This window comes from Octopus sinensis, linkage group LG4 (assembly GCF_006345805.1).
Source record: "Octopus sinensis linkage group LG4, ASM634580v1, whole genome shotgun sequence".
Lineage (NCBI taxonomy): Eukaryota > Metazoa > Mollusca > Cephalopoda > Octopoda > Octopodidae > Octopus > Octopus sinensis.
The window spans coordinates 22,077,607-22,098,023 of NC_043000.1; the positions used below are offsets into that span (position 1 = coordinate 22,077,607).

At 37.8% G+C, this 20,417-nt stretch overlaps 1 protein-coding gene across 1 annotated transcript; it reads left to right on the forward strand.

Moving 5' to 3' along the window:
* The first annotated feature begins 739 nt into the window (after positions 1-739).
* On the forward strand, positions 740-20,186 carry LOC115211040 (tRNA-splicing endonuclease subunit Sen34). The gene is made up of 6 exons (XM_029779904.2): positions 740-1,222; positions 9,081-9,218; positions 17,563-17,660; positions 18,619-18,838; positions 18,933-19,091; positions 19,754-20,186. The coding sequence occupies exons 1-6, from the start codon at positions 1,147-1,149 to the stop codon at positions 19,954-19,956; spliced, it is 894 nt and encodes a 297-aa protein (XP_029635764.1). The 5' UTR covers positions 740-1,146; the 3' UTR covers positions 19,957-20,186.
* The last annotated feature ends 231 nt before the right edge of the window (positions 20,187-20,417 follow it).

Below are 20,417 nucleotides of genomic sequence, written 5' to 3' on the forward strand. Positions count from 1 at the left end.
TGTAGGAGCGAATGTCAAGGTGAAATTGGTATTTACAGGATTACAGCTGGATTACAGGACATAGAAAAGCAATATTCATTTAATAACTACATCGATGTTATATATTAATCATTTATATTAAAACCCAGAAGACGACTTCTTAAGTAATTCTGCCCGTTTCGGGCATTATTAAGTGAAATAATCTATAAATAATTCAATATTATACTCCAAGAATGAGGGTTCCTCTATATGTACACTTGACCTGCTATAATTAGCTGTTTAATGTCCCTCAAATCATACCCTAGCATCTTGCAAAGAAAAGAATAAAGAATACTGATAAAGTCACAGATGCTACTAAAATAAACTGGATGGTCATAGCTTGAATGTCTTTCGATTATAGATTTGTTTGTTCACGACCTGGGGCAAAACTATAATAGTCAGGATGACACGTCATTCTTTGTAAAGAATTTTAAGAATTTAAGCCACAGGCTCCAGTTAACTTCATTTAGTAAATTTATACAGTGTCAACATTTAAAATTATTTACAGGTTTTGATAGTAAATAAACATGAATTAAATAAATGGATTGTTAAAACATGCACGATAGATTTCGCCAGACAAGGATTAGTTTTAAATTTGCAATATTCGTAAAGAACCATCAAATTCTTGCTAGAAATACATTTTGTTGTTAAGATGCCTTCAAAAACAAATTAAAAATTCATAACTATAGCTAGAAAATATTTCTTAAAGTGAAGAGAAAACAATTTGCGAGATACTGGGGTGGGAATTTCCTCCAAGGAATTGGATTGGCACTGTTTGTTTCTGTTTCAACGTTTTAAACAACAACATACAGGCATGATTTTGTTTCCTATTGTCTTTTTAATACATGATGTCCACATATTCTTAAGCAAATGCCAAATAAAATTATCGTAAATATTTTGCCTATTAAATCGAACGCAAATGTCAAAATATGTGGAGATTACTTCGTTGCTCCGGGTATATACATATACATTAGTTCGTTTCAATTCCATGCTGGAATTTAGACATACCCGATGTCCTCGTTACCTCGTTGGAGTAAACACGATGGACTGACGTATATAAATCGCTGAATTTTTATCCCATGTGTCTTGGATTCTGTCTTGAGAAAATCTCCACAAATAAGATTTAACATGGAAGAGAGTTTAAATGAAAAAGTGATCAAAATTTATATTGATGGTGATGTTGGTTTAGTATGGAATAATGAAGGTAAATATACATTTTATGTCAAAATAGTATCGATACCCCTTTTTACATATCGACATTTGATTTTATATTGACGAAGTAAAGCTACGTAGATTAGTTTAAAGAAATTTTTCGTTCCAAATGTAAATTTTATATCTTTATGTAGTGATTAAGAGAAGGTACTTCCATGTGCATTAAACGTGTTCTTTACGTGTTCTGTACGTGGTCGCTTAATCAGCTAGAAATGGCATCCAAATCTCTCTCGGCTTGCACCTTATTAGTTTTAAAGGTAAATTTTTAAAGGATATATGACATAATGTTAGAGAGAGCTATTTGAAAAGACGCAATGGTCATGACTACGTTGAAATTATAATACAATAATCTCATTCGTCTGCTCGACCTAATGTTAAACAATATCGTTACCTGTATTTTGGAGGTTGGGGGCGGGGGTAACATTTGTGAGACATTAGATGTCAGTAGCTTTTCACAAACATTTTTGTTAGGTATTTTTCGTAACCTAGGTTTTACCGACATCTGTGGGGTTTGATAAACCACATCCATTCACAACACCAACCCTATCTTTTAGTCCTAAATCCATATATTAGAATAGCTTCCATACAAGAATCTTGATATGGAATATATCTAAATATCACCGAAACAAACGAAAGAGAAAATAAATATTGAAAATATCGGAGAACAGGCAAAGTTGTGGAACCATCAGTATAGTTCTATTTTACTTAGACATTTTTTTTTCCGCTTTGATATTTTCGTAAAAATGTAAATATCTTCAACTAATTTTATAAATATTGTTTTAGTTTTATTAACATACGGAAACCGATGATGCATTGATAGGATCATGTTATTTTTACTTTAACTATTGTAGTGTGGCAATGATAATTGGATAATTTTCCCCGAGCAATTGTACAGTAACATACATAGCATGGTTCCCAACAATAAACGTAAATAATAAGAATAAAATCGTCAAAATAATATTTGGCAAGGTTTATTTTATGGTATTAGTTTTCTAAGAAATGGTATTAGTTTTCTTTCGGTTTATGATCAGAAAATGAAAGTAGAAATAATGACACTATTCGGAAACGTTCAGGAGAATGTGTAGAATAGACACGCACACACACCCATCCACTTTCTGTTTTCAAAAATTTCATCATATTGCTGTCTTTTTAACAACGGAGAATACAAGTTTACCAGAAAAATAAAACTGAAAAGCTTTCGATTTTAATTTCCCCCTCCACCTTTTTTTCTTTTTTATTTTGTTGTTAACTTTTTCCGAAAATGTTTTTGGGAACTCCACGTTTAAAATACAATTCCGATTTTGAAATATATATATATATGAAATGCAGTAAATGTATTTAATAAGAACCAAGAACTGGAAGGAAAGTGCTTGAAGACCCATGCCTAAAATGACCAAAATACCTCTAAAAAAAAAATGAATAATTTTTTTTACAACACTGGATTCAAATGAAACCATTTTAAAAAGATTGGGCAAAATCTCTGACTGTTTTAGAAAAATGAAGCATGAAAAAATTCAGAACAGAGTTGCTGGAATATGTTTGATCGTAGGCCTTCTTGATCAAGGTGGACATATGCTAAACAACAAATGTTCTCAATACTTCATTAATCAATATCAATTTGTCAAGTACAATGGTGAAATATCATCTCATTTGCCATACTTGGTAAATAAATTCCCCTAGTGGCTTGGTGGTTAGGTTGTTGGACTTGTGATCTTAAGACTGGGTTTCCATTTCTGGTCGGGGCAACATGTTGTGTTCTTGAGCAAAACACTTCATTTCATGTTACTCCAGTCCACACAGCTGGCAAAAATGACTAATACTGTGATGGACTGGCATCCCATCCACTGGGATGCATATGCACCACGGAAACCAAGAACCTAGCATCATGTGTCTATATGACTCAGGAGGGATCTTCATCTTATTTTTTTATCTTAGTTTCCATTTTAGACTCCTTTTTCTCTATTTATATGAATGTTCTATCCACTGCTCTAAAATTATTTGATTTCATTCTATACATAGATGGTTCACATTTAATTTTCTCTTCTGCATTTTTAAATCTGAATAATAGCAAATACAAACAGTATAAACAAAGAATTGTTAAATATAGAGTGTTAGCACCCTGAGAGAAATGTTAGGCATAAGAAGCATTGGATGCAGCGTGCAGGAGAGACGTTTGCATTGGTATGGTCATGTACTATGGATGGATTAGGAGAGATGTGTGAAGAAGTGCCACTCCCAAACTGTTGAAGTAATCCGGGTAGAGGTAGACCCAGGAAAACATGGGACGAGGTGGTCAAGCATGGAAAACGGACGTTAAACGATGATGATGATGATCAAGTTAACTAATGGAAAATAAGCTCTCAAAAACTACCACATTTACTCACATAAAAGCCACACACCCTTATTTTAGCGTTAAATCTTGATACAAAATTGTTTCTTTTCATAGTTTTAGCTTTGCCCCACATATAAGTTGCGTCCCAGATTTCTCTCTTATAGTCAAGTGTAAAATGGTGCAATTTATCCTCATCATTATTTAACATGTTTTCCAGCCTGGCATGGGTTGAATCTTTTGACAAGAGCTGGCAAGTCAGAGGGCTGTGTCAAACTCTATTGTCTGTTTTGGCATAGCAATTATTAATGTTGATTTCAAATTTTGGTACAAGGCCAGCAACTTTGGGGAGGGGGGGGGTTAAGTCGATTACATTGACTCCAAAACTTGACTGGTACTTCTTTTATCAACCCCAAAAGGATGAAAGGCAAAGTCATCCACAGTGGAATCTGAACTCAAGCATAGGGACAGACAAAACACTGCTGGACATGTTATCTGGCATGCTAACAGTTCTACTATCTTGCCACCTTAGTCGAAGGAATTATCAAAACGAGCAAAGGCAGCGAAATGGCAGAATCGTTATCACACCAGAAAAAAATGCTTAATGACGTTTCATCCATCTTTACGTTTAAGTTCAAATTTCCATTCATCTAAGTAAATACATGTAATTCTTTCAATTTTATCTCATTCTTTCTAGTAGATTTGATAGGGAGGGGAAGCACTCCATCGGTTACGACGACGAGGGTTCCGGTTGATCCGATCAACGGAACAGCCTGCTTGTGAAATTAACGTGTAAGTGGCTGAGCACTCCACAGACACGTGTACCCTTAACGTAGTTCTCGGGGATATTCTGCGTGACACAGAGAGTGACAAGGCCGGCCCTTTGAAATTCAGGTACAACAGAAACAGGAAGTAAGAGTGAGAGAAAGTTGTGGTGAAAGAGTACAGCCGGGATCACCACCATCCCTGCCGGAGCCTCGTGGAGCTTTAGGTGTTTTCGCTCAATAAACACTCACAACGCCCGGTCTAGGAATCGAAACCGCGATCCTATGACCGCGAGTCCGCTGCCCTAACCACTGGGCCATTGCGCCTCCACAGTAGATTTGATAGGGGTGAATCTGACATGAATATCACCCCTTTAGGATTGAGCCCTCTTTTCTTTCAGTATTGCCTCTGTTACTGTACACGAATAATTTGCTGCTACAAGCATGCTTGTTTGCAGGCCAGTGTTATATTCATTCATACTATCTCTGAATTTTTCCACAACTGGATGCTCTTCCTAACACCAACCACTTTACAGAGTGTATTGGGGGCTCTGTTCATAGCACCAGCAAGATCACCAAGTAACTTGCCAGGCGAGGCAAAGCTGCTCTACTTGAGGGGAGTAGTATTGAGGGAGATGGCTTTGTGCTAGTTGATGAGACGCTAAAGGAATAATAGAAGGATAGAGATAGGTGTCTTGTTGTAGAAGAGATACAAGGATACCCGTATAGGAGAAGAAGGGAGCAAAAGAAAGACTCAGAGAAAAAGATAGAGAGGCAGCGAGCTGGCAGAAACGTTAGCACACCGGGCGAATTGCTTAGCAGTATTTCGTCTGCCGTTACATTCTGAGTTCAAATTCCACCAAGGTCGACTTTGCTTTTCATCCTTTTGGGGGCGATAAATAAAGTACCAGTTACGCACTGGGGTCAATGTAATCGACTTAATCCCTTTGACTGTCTTTGTTTGTCCCCTCTATGTTTAGCCCCTTGTGGGCAATAAAGAAATAAGAAAAAGATAGAGATGGAGAGAGTGAGAGAGATGGTGGTGTATATGTGTCAGGACACACCCTCAATGTACAGTGGTGGGGTGAATATAAGTGAAGTGATACAGAAGATTGGACTGGGTGAGTGGGCAAGTGGACAGAGGGGGGAAAATCTTACAAGAATGTGAGGGTATTGTTTTCATCATCATCACAAACATGTTTCCTGTCACTCAACCCCATAGCTTGAATTTGATGTGCTACTGGTATCTTATCTCACACAAACTCTAAATCATTTTATTAGGGATGTGCTACTAAACATCTATCAGGCACTTATTCTTACTTAAACTATGGGATTATTTTTGTTGTGGTCATCATTCTAGTAAAATTGAAAATCAACAAAGAAGACCCTGGACAAAGTGAATCTCTCCATATAAGTTTTTGAGTTATAAAATTTTTAAACACTTGCACAAATCAAATTTTGCAATAATTCTCATCTTGGTTGATTTTCTGCTTAAATTTCTGTTAGCTCTGTGGATATCAAACAATTCTGACAGTGTCAAATAAATATATATATATATATATAAGAAGTGGTGGTACAACAATGTACCAATATTTACTGGAAATAGCAGTCAATAATATACGATGCTATAATAAAGCTTCGCTGTGTGTGTATATATATATATATATATCATCATCATCATCATTCATTTAGCGTCCGTTTTCCATGCTAGCATGGGTTGGACGGTTCAACTGGGGTCTGGGGAGCCCGAAGGCTGCACCAGGCCAGTCAGATCTGGCAGTGTTTCTACAGCTGGATGCCCTTCCTAACGCCAACCACTCCGAGAGTGTAGTGGGTGATTTTATGTGCCACCGACACAGGTGCCAGACGAGGCTGGCGAACGGCCACGCTCGGATGGTGTTTTTTATGTGCCACCGACACAGGTGCCAGACGAGGCTGGCAGACGGGCACCCTCGGATGGTGTTTTTATGTGCCACCAACACAGGTGCCAGATGAGGCTGGCGAACGGCCACGATTGGATGGTGTTTGTTATATATATATATATATATGAAAGCAAGGCAAAAGTGAGCATAGCTTTTTTATTAACTGACAAAGATCATTCAAATTGCATACAGTGGTTGAGTAATTCTTCCTCTGTAGAATGGTGCTACTTGACATAGTCTTCTTCACAAGCAGTGCCTTTGCACCATTTTTTGAACTCAGCTCTTAAATCTCCTTTGATAAAATTCAGGTGTGCTCTGTTATACTTCTCAGCCACTTTCACTTTGTTTATGTTATCATTCCAACCAAACAGTTGGAAGTCAGAGGGTGCCAGATCTGGGCTCTATAATGGATGAGGGACCACTGACCTGCTCAATTTGTCAATTGCCTAACTTATAACAGAAGATGTGTTTGGAGGTGCATTGTCAAGGTGACTGTGGATCATTGTTAGATTTTTGCTTGGACTCTTACTCCTTATGGCTTTTCTAAGCTTTCATGGTATGACCGCATTTCAAAAAGTCTCCAAGACCATAACTTTCTGTGCTGATTACTAGCCTTTGAACTTCTTGAGTTATGAAAAAGTGATGTAGACTGATTTTTCAGTCTAGGTCTTAAAGATATACCAATGTTTCATCCTCCATCCCCAATCTCCAGATTGGAAAAAAAACATGCCTTCATTGGCTTCAAATGCTTCCAACAGAACAGACTTCCACCCTTCTCTCCTTCAGATCAAGCATCAATTCCCAAAATACCTGCTTTACACATTTTTTCATCCCCAAAATCTTCCACTATCTTTTGTAATGCATAGTGATCACAAAACAGTTGTGATTCTGACTTGTCTGTCTGTGTAAATCAGTGTGTCCACTCACTAATGATTCATGTCACAATGGCCACAGTTGGTGGTCTTCCACTGCAGCATTTGTTTTCAGTGCTGGGATTCTCTTCATCACTCTTGACAATGACGTCATCTCTGTAAGCGATTTGTCTGTGAATGTCAGAGAGCCTGTGCCCTCCTTTGTCAAGAACTCAGAGACAGCACATTGCTTCTGCTTGGTCGCCATTATATATCTGCAAGGAAGAAGAACAAAAACAGTTACTACAGAGGAAGAATTGCTTTATGGACATTTACAATTTGAACAACCTATGTCAGTTAACCCTTTTGATGCCAACCCATTTGAGCCTACACCCTGGCTCTGATCCATTTATCTACAAATATTTCTTCAGTTCACAATTTAAAGATCTTACTTTACAGCCACACTCCATAGTACTAGAGACTTAATTTGAATTTGTATTGAAACATCATCATCATCGTTTAACGTCCACTTTCCATGCTGGCATGGGTTGGAAAATTTGATTGAGGACTGGCGAACCAGATGGCTGCACCGGGCTCCAATCTGATCTGGCAGAGTTTCTACAGCTAGATGCCCTTCCCAACGCCAACCACTCTAAGAGTGTAGTGGGTGCTTTTACATGCCACCCACACGAGGGCCAGTCTGGCGGTACTGGCAACATCCACACTCAAATGGTGTTTTTTTACGTGCCACCTGCACAGGAGTCAGTCCAGCGGCACTAGTAATGTACGACCTAAATTTGCAATGATTCAATTTTCAGTTTCTATCATCAGAATTTGAATATTTGGCTGTTCCTTGCACTTGAATTTTGATTACATGGAATCTAATCTTTCATTGCACCTGCATTCTGTGTATTTGTTGCAGAGCCTTGTTTACTGTTCACATTATACTATAATGTCACCCTGAACTGGAAGACTTTAGAGTTAACATTCAACATTATCATTTAATGTCCATTTCTCATGTTGCCATGGGTTGGATGGTTTGACAAGAGCTGGCAAGCCACAGGACTGCATCAAGCTTCAGTCATCTGTTTTGGCATGGTCTCTACAGCTGGATGCTCTTCCTAACACCAACCATTTTACAGAGTGTACTGGATGCTCTTTATGTGGTGCCACCACAGGTGCTTTTCATGTGTCACAGGCATGAGTGCCTTTTACATGACACTAGATATCAAATAGAAACTATATATTTATCTATCTTCTACTATAGCCTCAGGCCAACCAAAGCCTTGTTAGTGGATTTGGTAGGCGGAAACTGAAAGAAGCCCGTCATATATATGTGTGTTTATATATATATATATATATATATATATTACAAATAAGAAAATGGAGGAACAAATTCATTTCAATCATCAACTTACAGATATTACCATTTCATATTATTTATTAACTATATAAATAGTAACATCAAAATCGAACAAAACAATATACATCAATATGCAAATTAATAATACCATAAGAATAATACAAATAAAATGGTCCTTACAGCTGTTTCAGCCCATAGATAAAAGTATCTCATTCTGCCTATATTAGTCAAATGTATTGAGGTAATACGCAGTTGAAAATGAGGTACTTAAATATATATCTCAAGGCCTCGTCAGAGATTATAAAGTACAATCATAAAAATATAAATATAAAACAAAATACACACACATTTGAATATATATATATACACATAAGTGTGTGTATATATATATGCTGGTGTGTTTACGTCCCTGTAACTTAATGGTTTGGCAATAGAAGCTGATAGAATAAGTACTAGGCTCTTACAAAGAATAAGTTCCGGGGTTGATTTGCTCAACTAAAGTGGGTGCTCCAGCAGGTGGTGCAGTCAAATGACTGAAACAAGCAAAAGAGTAATATGCTAATGATTCTGCCAGCTTGCTAGTTTAAATATGTATTACATTAGATTTTATTTGTCTTTCAGATGTCATGTTATTAAGAAAACAGCACAGAATCGTTGGAACATTGGTCGGTGCTCTTCCTCGTGCTCCATGCCAAAACAACTTACTTGGACTTCCATTGCAGCTATCACCAGAAGAAGTATCTGTACTCTTGGAGAAAGGCAAAACATTTTATTGTTTATAAACTTTGAATGTTATCATTTCATCTATTTTGTGGTATACTTAATTTTTGTTACTGGTCTAAAAAGAAAAATACTGTAACAATGCTTATCTTAGATTCCTTGTAAGAATAATTATAGTTTTTTAAAAAACTTTACAATATATTAATTAATATAGTGGTGTATGTTGGTTTTGGGATGACATATACTGCATATGTCCCAATATGTCATAAGAGGCTACTAAAAGGGCAACAGACTGTAAAATACTGCCTTATAAAACTGCTCAACCCATGCCAGCATGTAAAAGCTGATGTGTAAATAACTGATGGTGGTGTGAGCCCCTTTTTGTACTGTCAGTCATTACCTACTCTCTCCTACCTTCCTCCAACTTGTATGTATCATTGTTCATCCCTATCACTTTTGTCTACCATTCACTACATCCACCTAAGTCTCTAGTCATCTTCTGTTCCCTCCTTTGTTCCTATTCCTCACTTTTTACATACATTCTTGCAACCTTCACCTACCCAGACTCTCTGTTCTTCTGTTCACCTTCTTACACCTGGAGGGTCCACCCTCTCATCATCACTATTTTATTTCTCTTTAGAGTTCCACTCCAATTATTCTCACTCTCTCTTCTATAATGTAAATAACCACATAGCTCCTTTATAGCAAGAAACCTGCTCAGCTCTGGCCCCTTCTTTCATACTATAAACCTCTCACATCCTAGCATTAAAACAACCTTACTCAGTTGAGGAGGTTCTTGGTCTTGCGAACTGCATGTTGATCTCCCAAGGACTGATGCTACAAAAAAGGAAAACACAGAACACTGTGTAAAATGACATATGTTATGAAGGGCATCCAGCTGTAGAAACTATGCCACAGTAGATAATGAAACAGAAACAATGGGCCAAGCACATTCTCTGCCAACAAGATATATCAGTAAAATATCAGGATTTGTAGAAAATTCTGTTTGATTATGAGTTAGAATCTGTTTTGTTTTTTTTTTTTTAAATATAAACATTCGCTGGTGCATAATTATTTCATGAAAAATTTCCATTAGAACAACATGCAAATCTTAGTATATTAATTTTTTATATGCAGAACTCATCATCGAACCAAGTAAAGTGCATATTTGTCACATCATGAGTTTCATTGGGTTCTGTAGTGACACCATTTTGGGATTTTCATCTGTGCATGCGCAAGGATTCATGTCTTCCAGAAGGCCTGCCGGAAGACACTAATCCTTGCGCATGCGCAGATGAAAATCCCAAAATGGCGTCACTACAGTTCTAATACATGTGAAGCAGCCAAAAATGTTCGGAAGGCTTTTGGTTAAGATGCAGTAAATAAAAGGACTTGCAGAAAGTATTTTCAAAAATTCAGACTTGGCAATTTAAATTTGCTTGATGAGCCTAGATCAAGATGTCCTTCCAAGTTCTATGACAAAATACCAGAGGCAACACTTGCAAGGGATCCTACTGTGACAGTGAGAAAGCTTCCCATGGGATTTAATCTTAGCACTGGAACTGTTCATAATCATTTGAAGAAGCTAGGGGAAGTTCCAAAGTGGAGAGAATAGTTTCCTTGTGCTCTTTCAGCAGCAAATCTCCTACAAAGCTTGACTACTGTGAATTTGTCCAGACTTGTAGTAACCTCCAAGCACCATTTTTAAAACTGATCATGACTGGAGATGAAAAATTAATTCTTTGCAACAATATTGACACAGACAGTAGCTAAGCCCAAATCAAAAACTTGCACCCTATCAACAAGAAAATTTTATCAAGTGTTTGGTGAGATATGGACAAAATTATTAATTACAAGATTTTAGGGTCTTTTTGTAATATCAACAACTTCATTGTTTGAAGACTGATTTGGATAGAAAACATTGTGAATAAACTGAAGGAAGGTACTTTTTCAAGATAATGTTTGACCTCACACTGCACAGGTCTTATAAAATGTCCTGGAATCATTCAGATAGAAGAAAATATTATACCCTCCATATTCTCCAGATTTTCTTTCATCAGACTTTCACTTATTTTAGATTTTCACAAAACCATTTAAGCATGAAAAGTGTAGTGAAGACAGAAAATTAATTAATTCAAAGCCCAAGGAATTTTTCAAATGATACATTCAAAAATTTACAAAAAGATGGAGAGAAATGATAGAAAATTAAGGAAATTATATAGATGATTAAATTTGCAATATTAAAAATCATGGTTGTACTTTTTTAAAATAAGTACTAAAAGTCTGACAGAATTTTCTATACAACCTGATAAGAGAGAAATGATATAAAACAACATAAGCCTCTTTGAAAATTTCAAGCAATATCTTCTACTAAAACAAATTTGAACTTCTGGGCATTAATTTTATTACAATTATTGTCTTTCCATGTATGTACAGTCAAACACATATGTACTCCTTTCTTTAACAGTCCTTACTTCCATAACCCTCCCTCAGCACTGTCTCACTCCTATCATTCTCATTTCCCCCACCATGCAACTTTAGCAAACTTCGGTCAAATGCATATTTTTTTAGAGATGTTTTATATTTACTTTTAATTCTCCTCAAATGCAACCCATTACGTGGCTGTATATGAATCACATACCGTCTCCTCTGTCATATTCTAGTACAGTTTATTACTTTCTCTCCTATCTACAACCCCTAATTCTGGTCCTTTCTTACTCCCTCTTTTATCTTGTTCCTATCACTCTGCTTCTCTCTTTTTACTTTCCTTTCTTTCAATGTCAGTCATGTTACTCCTATTCAGTCTCATTACCTACAACCAATATGTAGAGCTTTGTCACTCACTCTTATTGCTCTGGTTCTCTTGTATTACTCTTTCTTCTATCACTCTCTTGTTCTGGTTTTCTCCCATCACTCCCTTGCTCTAGATCACTCTTATTTCAAACTAAGGAACAAGTTACCAAAGAAAAGACAGGAGAGAGGACTCTTTAGTCTTCCTGTAGAGTTATCTTTCTGGTACCAGTGAAGAAATAAAGACGATAATCTTGCCAAGGATAATACCTCTCTAGTGAAAATGACATGATAAAATGAACTCGGTATGCTCTGTAAAGTTGGTAAGGATTGGGAAGGCATCCAACTATAGAAACAACACCAAAAGTAAGTGTAACAGTGGTGAAATATGATCCCTAAGGCATTTAGAATTTTGAATAAATTCTAACTCAAATTGTAACAGCTTGTCCATCCCATGCCAGTGTAGAAAGCAGATATGATATGATATATATACAACATTAAAAATTGCCAATGCAGCAAATTAGATGTAGACAAGAGAAGTCTTGACAGAATAATAATAAAGTTGGATGTGAAAACATTGGGATTGTATTTCAGACCTTTCCAACTTTTGCCAACATGTAATAATGGCAATGATAATTAATTAAAACCAGTTATCTTGAGAGCTCTTCTCTTCTAAATTAAAAATACCTGTTCTTACTGGACATTACTGTCTTGAGGCCAAGGACTCACAGGGCCAATTACCCAGTTTTTCCGGCATGTGACAAAGATCACAACACTTCCCCTGAACAGGATGCCAGTACAACATAGGGTTAACTTCCCAGCTATTGCCGGAATTCATTATACAGCTGAATGGACTGGAGCAAAGTGAAAGTGTTTTCCTCAAGAACACAATGCATTGCCTGGTTCAGGAATTGAAACCACAATCTTGTGATCATGAGTGTAACACCCCAACCACTAAACCTAGCACTTTCACTGCAACTAATACAACCAAAAGCAGCATTCTTCAGAAAGCTATCCATCAGTTAACAGTCAGAGCATTTGTAAAATAAGTTCCTTACAACACCCAGGAGGCTCTGTACAAGTAACTGATAGTTTCTGGTAAGTAGCCAACCTAATCAGCAGTAGATGGAGATATTTTGAAAACATAGTAGCCAGCCGAAGGTCATTATCTCTGCTGACAAGAAGATTCTCTGTCTGAGCAAAGAACAGATTGAACAATGCTTGTGAATGAACTGCAGTACTGCATAAGGGTGAGATATGGGTACTGAATGCAAAGGACATGTGAAGGTTGGGAAGATATGAAGCAAGCAGGGTGTGTAATGTTAGCATGCATAAATGATAAGGTACTTTATAAAGAAAATCAAGATCTCTATCTTTTCAATCACAATTATTAGACTTAACTTTTCAGAACTTACCTGTTACTATTATAATAATTTCAAGGAGAGAGGCTAAGTCAATTACTGGTACTTATTTTTTCGACCCAAAAAGGATGAAAGGCAAAGCAGACCTCGGCAGAATTTGAACTCAGAACATGAAGACGGACAAAATGCTGCTTAGCATTTTGCCTGGCATGGTAATGATTCTGCGAGCTCACCACCTTGACTTGTTCCTCTATAATGTCAAAGCTTATCTGTTTCCCTTTCCTTTTATCACACTGTTTTCTCTCTTTCTAAACCAAACATAGGAAATCTTTATGCATGCCACCATTTGTTTGATGTATGTAATCACTACCAAGCTTATTTTAATGTCAAATTTTTTATGCTTGCACAAATTACTTTGTACCAAATTTTCTATGGCTGTATGCCCAACAAACAATTGACACTATGTGAATGAGCTTTTTGTCTGCAAAGATCATGCAACTTGTCAAGACAAGAAGAAATATGAACTCACACAAACGCATATATATAAGATGGCCTCCCCACCTTGCTAAGACAACGTTGGCTGCGCTGGCTTTGCCACGTTCGCGGTATGGAGGATGGTGAGATCCCAAAGGATGTCCTCTTTGGAGAACTTGTCGCAGGGCAGAGAAACATTGGCCGAACGAAGCTGAGGTACAGGAGGGATATGAAGGCACTTGGCATCAACACCAATTCCTGGGAAGATCTCGCAGCCGACCGAACTCAGTTGGAGAGGCACTCTTCACAAACAACTGCAGACCGGCAAAGAGAATTTGAGGGTGGCGGCAGATGAAAACCGAGCCCGCAGAAAAGAAATGACAGCCAACAGACCGGATTCAACGTATAGGTGTGACCTCTGCAAATGAGACTGCCACTTTCACATCAGTCTCTACAGCCACAGGAGGCATTGCAAAAACTGAATAGACAACTCAACGGACAGATGACATCATCCATTGTCAGCCATGACCGACGGAGGCCTATGATGATATGCCCAGCAAACAATTGACACTATGTGAATTTTATTTGTCTGCAAAGATCATGCAACCTGTCAAAACAAGAATAAATATGAACTCACACAAACGCATATATATAAGATGGGCTTCTTTCAGTTTCCATATACCACATCCACTCACAAGGCTTTCGTCAGCCTGGGGCTATAGTAGGATACACTTGGCCAAGGTGCCACATAAAAAAGTGGTTGCCATTAAAAAGGGCATCCAATTGCAGAAGCCAAACCAAAACAAACTATGAAACCTGGTGCAGCCCCTGGCCTTCCCAGCTCCTGTCAAGTCATCCAACCCATGCCAGCATGGAAAACAGATGTTTAAATCATCATCATTTAACGTTCGTTGTCCATGCTGGAATGGGTTGGATGGTTTGACTAGGCTGGCATGCTGGAAGGCTTCACCAGACACCAATCGGATTTGGCATGGTTTTCTATGGCTGGATGCCCTTCCTAATGCCAACCTCTCTGTGAGTGTAATGTGTGCTTTTATATGCCATTGGAACGGGTGCCAATTTATGTGACATAGGTATCTGCCACGACTGCGATTTTGCTCAGTTTGATGGGTCTTCTCAAGTACGACATAATGCCAAAGGTCTTGGTCATTGTCTCTGTGAGGCCCAACACTTGAAGGAAACTCGGCCACTTTGCCCAACACTCAAAAGAAACTCAGCCAATTTGCCTCCATGAGGGCCAACACTTGAAAGGAACTCAGCCACTTTGCCTCCATGAGGCTCAATGCTCAATAGATATTCCTTATGTGCCACCAGCACAGGTGCACTTGGCTTGATGAGTCCTCTCAAGTACAGCACATCACCAATGGTCTCAGTCACTAGTCATTGTCTCTGTGAGGCTCAAAGTTCAATGATCATGCTTCACCACCTTGTCCCATGTCTTCCTAGGTCTACCTCTACCACAGCTGTTCTCATCCATACTCATTACATGACCATACCAGTGCATTTGTCTCTCTTGCATACCACATCTGATTCCTGTTATGCCTAACTTTTCTCTTTCGTTGCTTACAGTCAAACATGCACACTGACATTGCATTTCTTTCGCGTGTCCTCAGCTGTCATAGTCCATGTTTCACTGCCATGCAGCATAGCTGTTCGCATACAGGCATCAAACAATCTGCCTTTCACTCTGAGAGAGAGGCCCTTTGTTGCCATCAGGAGTAGGAACTCTTTGAACTTTGCCCAGCCTAACCTTATTCTCACAGCATTCACCTCCCCTACTAACTTGGTCACCTAGATAATGGAAGCTATGTACTACCTTTATCTTGATGCCTTGGCAGTTGATGGAGTCTATTTTCTGCACATTTTCAGCGTTTATTGTACCTGTGCACCTTCCACATACAAAAGTTAGTTTCCTTATTAACCTTCCTCTGTTGTTGCTGCACTTTTTGTGTCCAAAGCTTACACTGGGTGCATCGTATGGAGTTTCTACCTACACCTTTTATAAAGATCAAGCAGAGCCTTCTACCTGAAGGGATTTGTGATTTGTCTGCCTTCCTATTCACTAAAACTTTGGTTTTTGCTAGGTTAACTCTAAGGCCCTTCGATTCTAGACCTTGCTTCCATACCTGGAACTTCTCTAGTTCAGGTAGTGATTCAACTATAAGAGCAAGGTCATCAGAATAGAGGAATTCCCAGGGGCATCCTGTCTTGAATTCCTGTTATTGCCTGGAAGACTATGATGAAAAAGATGGGGCTAAGCACTGATCCTACTTGTACCCTAAATTCTTCACTCTACTCGTGGCACACCCTCATCTTTCTGGTAGTGACCCTGTACAAGGCTTGTACAGCTCTCACCAACCACTCATTTATCCATAGTTTCCCCATGGGCCACCAGATAAGGGATCAGGGGACCCTGTCAAAAGTTTGCCAAACTATTAAATCATAGGCACGTAAAACACCAGTTGTCTAATGGTGGTTGACAATGTGCTGTAAGATGCATTTGAAAGGGTTAGCATCAAGCCATAAAACACTGCCTCAAAAAGTACCTATTTCTTTATTACCCACAAGGGGCTGAACATAGAGGGGACAAACATGGACAGACATAGGTATTAAGTCGATTATATCGACCCCAGTGCTTAACTGGTACTTAATTTATCGACCGCGAAAGGATGAAAGGCAAAGTCGACCTCAGCGGAATTTGAACTCACAACGTAACGGCAGACGAAATACCGCTAAGCATTTCGCCCGACGTGCTAACGATTCTGCTAGCTGCCTCAAGATGTACCATCCGACTCATGCCAGCATGAAAGAATGGATGTAAAAATTGCAAGTCATATCAGTTTAACTCCTAATACTGAAATGACACTAACAGAAGAAATTTGGCTTCAGTTAGGTGAATCTTAATTCATGCAGACTGCTGTTTGCACATAAATATCTTTGTTTCTATTGATTTTTCTAGAAATGGTGGCACATGAAAAAACATTTGAGTAAGGTCGTTGCCAGTGCCGCTGGTCTGGCTATTGTGCAGGTGGCACATAAAAAGCACCATTTGAGTGTGGTCGTTGCCACTACCGCCTGACTGGCCCTTGTGCCAGTGGCATGTAAAAGTACCCACTACGCTCTCGGAGTGGTTGGCATTAGGAAGGGCATCCAGCTGTAGAAATTCTGCCAGATCAGATTGGAGTCTGGTGCAGCCATCTGGTTCGCCAGACCTCAGTCAAATCGTCCAACCCATGCTAGCATGGAAAGCGGACGTTAAACGACGATGAGAAAACTTTTCTTTTCAGCAAACCAAAACTCAGAAATAGTGATGCCATAATTCTCGCCAACATTGTTTAAATGCTCACATGGATCTTGAGTCAAATTTCCTATGACTGGATGCCCTTCCTGTCACCAACCTTCACTTGTTTCCAAGCAAGGTAATATTTCCCCATGGTTAAACATATTTTTGAGGGAAGAATAGAAACAAACATTTGACAGTGACACTCATTGACAACCATTACATGTCAAGACAAGGATGTACACAAACATATACGCATGTTTGTACGTAACAGGCTTCTTTCGGTTTCCATCCACCAAAACCATTCACAAGGATTTAGTCAGCTCAGGTTATTGTAGATATTTATTCCAATGGGACTGAAGCCAAAACCACATGGTCAGGAAGCAAGCTTCTCATCTACACCTGCATCTATAAATTGTCTCTTTCCAAATTTGATTTTCGTAATTTTTTTTTTAAGGTATTGCTCATCTAATTCAAGAAGTTTTTCCTAATAAACTATCACCTGAAGAAATACAAGCTTATGAAGAACAAAGACATCAGAGCTACACAGAACAGGTAACATAACTTCAGTGTATTAAATAAATATTTCAAATAACTTTTACAGCTAAGCAGTGAAACCCCAGGGTAATTTACTTGAAATTTGTCAGCCAAACTTCAAATTTTCACAAATCTACCACTAGAGGGCCACCATATAAATCTGACTAATTAGTGACAGTTAATGAACACAGGTTTTTGCTGTGATGTGTATTTGTGCTACCTGATAAATCATATTTTAATCCTTTCGATACCAACCCAGCTCTGGCTCTGTAGTACAAATGTCTTGTTTTATAAGTTTTGAAGTATAATCTTCCAAATTTTAGTCACGATTTATGTTCCTAACACTAGCTTAATGATAGTTATATTTAAAATTAAGTGAAAGGAACACAGAGCATCTCACAATAAATACAGTAACGAAAGGGTTAAATGTAAGACAGCTGGATTATTACTTACAGACTAATTGATATTGAAAAGCACTTTTCAGTCATGCTGGAGCACCAGTACTTATTCCGCTGGTCTCTTTTTTTTTGCTAAACTATTAAATCATAGGCACATAAAAAAACACCAGTTGTCTAATGGTGGTTAGAACAAACACAAAGATGGCACATAATGGGCTTCCCCTCACTACACTTACTAATTTCACTCACAAGGCACTGGTCAGTCCAGGGCTATAGAAGACACTTGCCCAATGCACCACACAGTAAGGGCAAACCCAAATCCAAGTAGTCGCAAAGCAAACTCCTTGATCAGTCATCTTTGTGTAGGTGTGGTTTACTCAAACAAATCAACACCATTACTGATTTTATCAGTCCCATTTTGCCAAGCTGTTGTTACAGGGATGTAATCAAACCAACATTTGTTGTCAGGTGTGCAGGAGTTTATTATAAGTTTTCAAAAGATGGGCATTTATTACAAACTTAATGCTTTGGCTGTAATATCTCAAAAGACTACTACTGTTTGCATATCAAAATTTCAGATACCTCTCTATCAACAAGAGCGGAGAATGGATACAATACGTAACTTATCTAATATTGTAAAAGGCAAGAAAGCAAAACGAAATCAGCAACTGGAACATCAAAAACAATTGGGAATGGAAATTGATGATACAGAATTTGAAAAAGAAGTAGAAATTGATGTTGATGAAATTAAAATACCCCCTATTGATGAAAAAAATTCAGTCGTACAAATCTTTACTGGTGAGTATCTGCTATATTCTTACATTGCAACTTGCATCTTTGAAGTTAATATTAGATATTTTAGAGGTAATAACTATTGGGATATCTTTTATAGAAAATCCATGGATTAACAGAACTTACAAAGAAGCTGAATGGACATTCCCTTCAAATGCAATGCAAAACTTGCGATATCGAGTATTCAAGGAGTTCTGGGAACAAGGATACTTTTTAACACATGGTTCTAAATTTGGTGGAGACTTCCTCGTATATCCTGGTGAGCTGTTTTTATTTCTTTACACTATATTTCTCATTAAAAATGTTTTATCTTTGTATAATTTAGCTTCTGATAACCAGACACCATATAATGACACATGCGTAGCTTATTCTCCCCCCTTACAAACATGGTACTGCATGTCATGTAACATTAATAATATTTATTAAGGTCATTTTTTTTCTTTGCTTTATTATGCCATAGCCTAAATAAATTAGGAACCAACAGTATTAAGAAATTATCATTTAAAATTTTGTGATTGATTTCTCTAAATGAAATACTTGAATACTGAATTCATGAGCAATCTTTCTTAGAAGAAACAAAAGTGAATTTACAATTGTATCATCATCATCATTTAACATCCACTTTCCAAGCTGGCATGGGTTGAATGGTTTCACTGAGGACTGGCAAGCCAAGAGGCTGCACCAGGCTCCAATCTGAGTGCGTAGAGGATGCTTTTTATATGCCACTGGCATGGAGGCCAATAAGATGGCACTGATAACATTTGAATGGTGCTTTTTACATGCCACTGGCCAGTCAGGGCAGCAACAGCTACACTCAAATGGTGCTTTTTACATGCCACATAACTTTCAAATTTTCAGTTTGTGCTCTGTCCACTTCTATAAATTGTTTTCAATTCTTTTTAAAACTTCAATATTTCCCAGGTGATCCAGCCAGATATCATTCATTTTTCATTGTGCGGTGTGTGAAACAAACAGAAAAAATTCCAATGATGGACATAGCAGCAATTGAGAGGCTTGGGACATCAGTAAGAAAAACAGTAGTCCTCTGCTCCCTCAATGATGTCAATGAAGTTGATTTCATCTCATTACAATGGAGGGGTATGGGGTGGAAAACAACAGGATAATGCAGTGTCTTATTGCTTGGGTCATTATAATTTATATTGTAAACAGTCACCTTCTAGAGGATAGCTGAATACAAGGTTATATTAAAACCAATATGGTGTAATAAATTATTTCAAATATGGGAGCAAGGAGAAGAAGCATTCAAAATTGTTCATTCTTTATTCACCAAAGTTCATTATAAATGAATACGTAATTAAAGCCTATCACCAAATAAATAATTGAAGAAAAAAAACAAGCTGCTTGTAAAATTTTTATTATTTCTCTGTAAGGTTTGAAACAATAGGCTTCATTAGAAAGTTCATGAGGGTAGATGATGTTTTGGATTTATCAGAGACTAAAAGAAATATGCACATATTTAACAGTGATAATTAAATACGCCCAAATTATGTGAAAATCCAATCATGTTTTAATGTAGATATTTTCTTTAATACTTGAAGCCACAATCAAAGAATTCATGCACACT

Bases quoted from the DNA above. Each gene is read 5' to 3' on its own strand.
- LOC115211040 (XM_029779904.2), top strand. From the start codon at position 1,147: ATGGAAGAGAGTTTAAATGAAAAAGTGATCAAAATTTATATTGATGGT. The intron at 17,661-18,618 runs GTAACATAACTT...TCAAAATTTCAG, and splicing joins ATCAGAGCTACACAGAACAG to ATACCTCTCTATCAACAAGA. The intron at 18,839-18,932 runs GTGAGTATCTGC...TATCTTTTATAG, and splicing joins AGTCGTACAAATCTTTACTG to AAAATCCATGGATTAACAGA.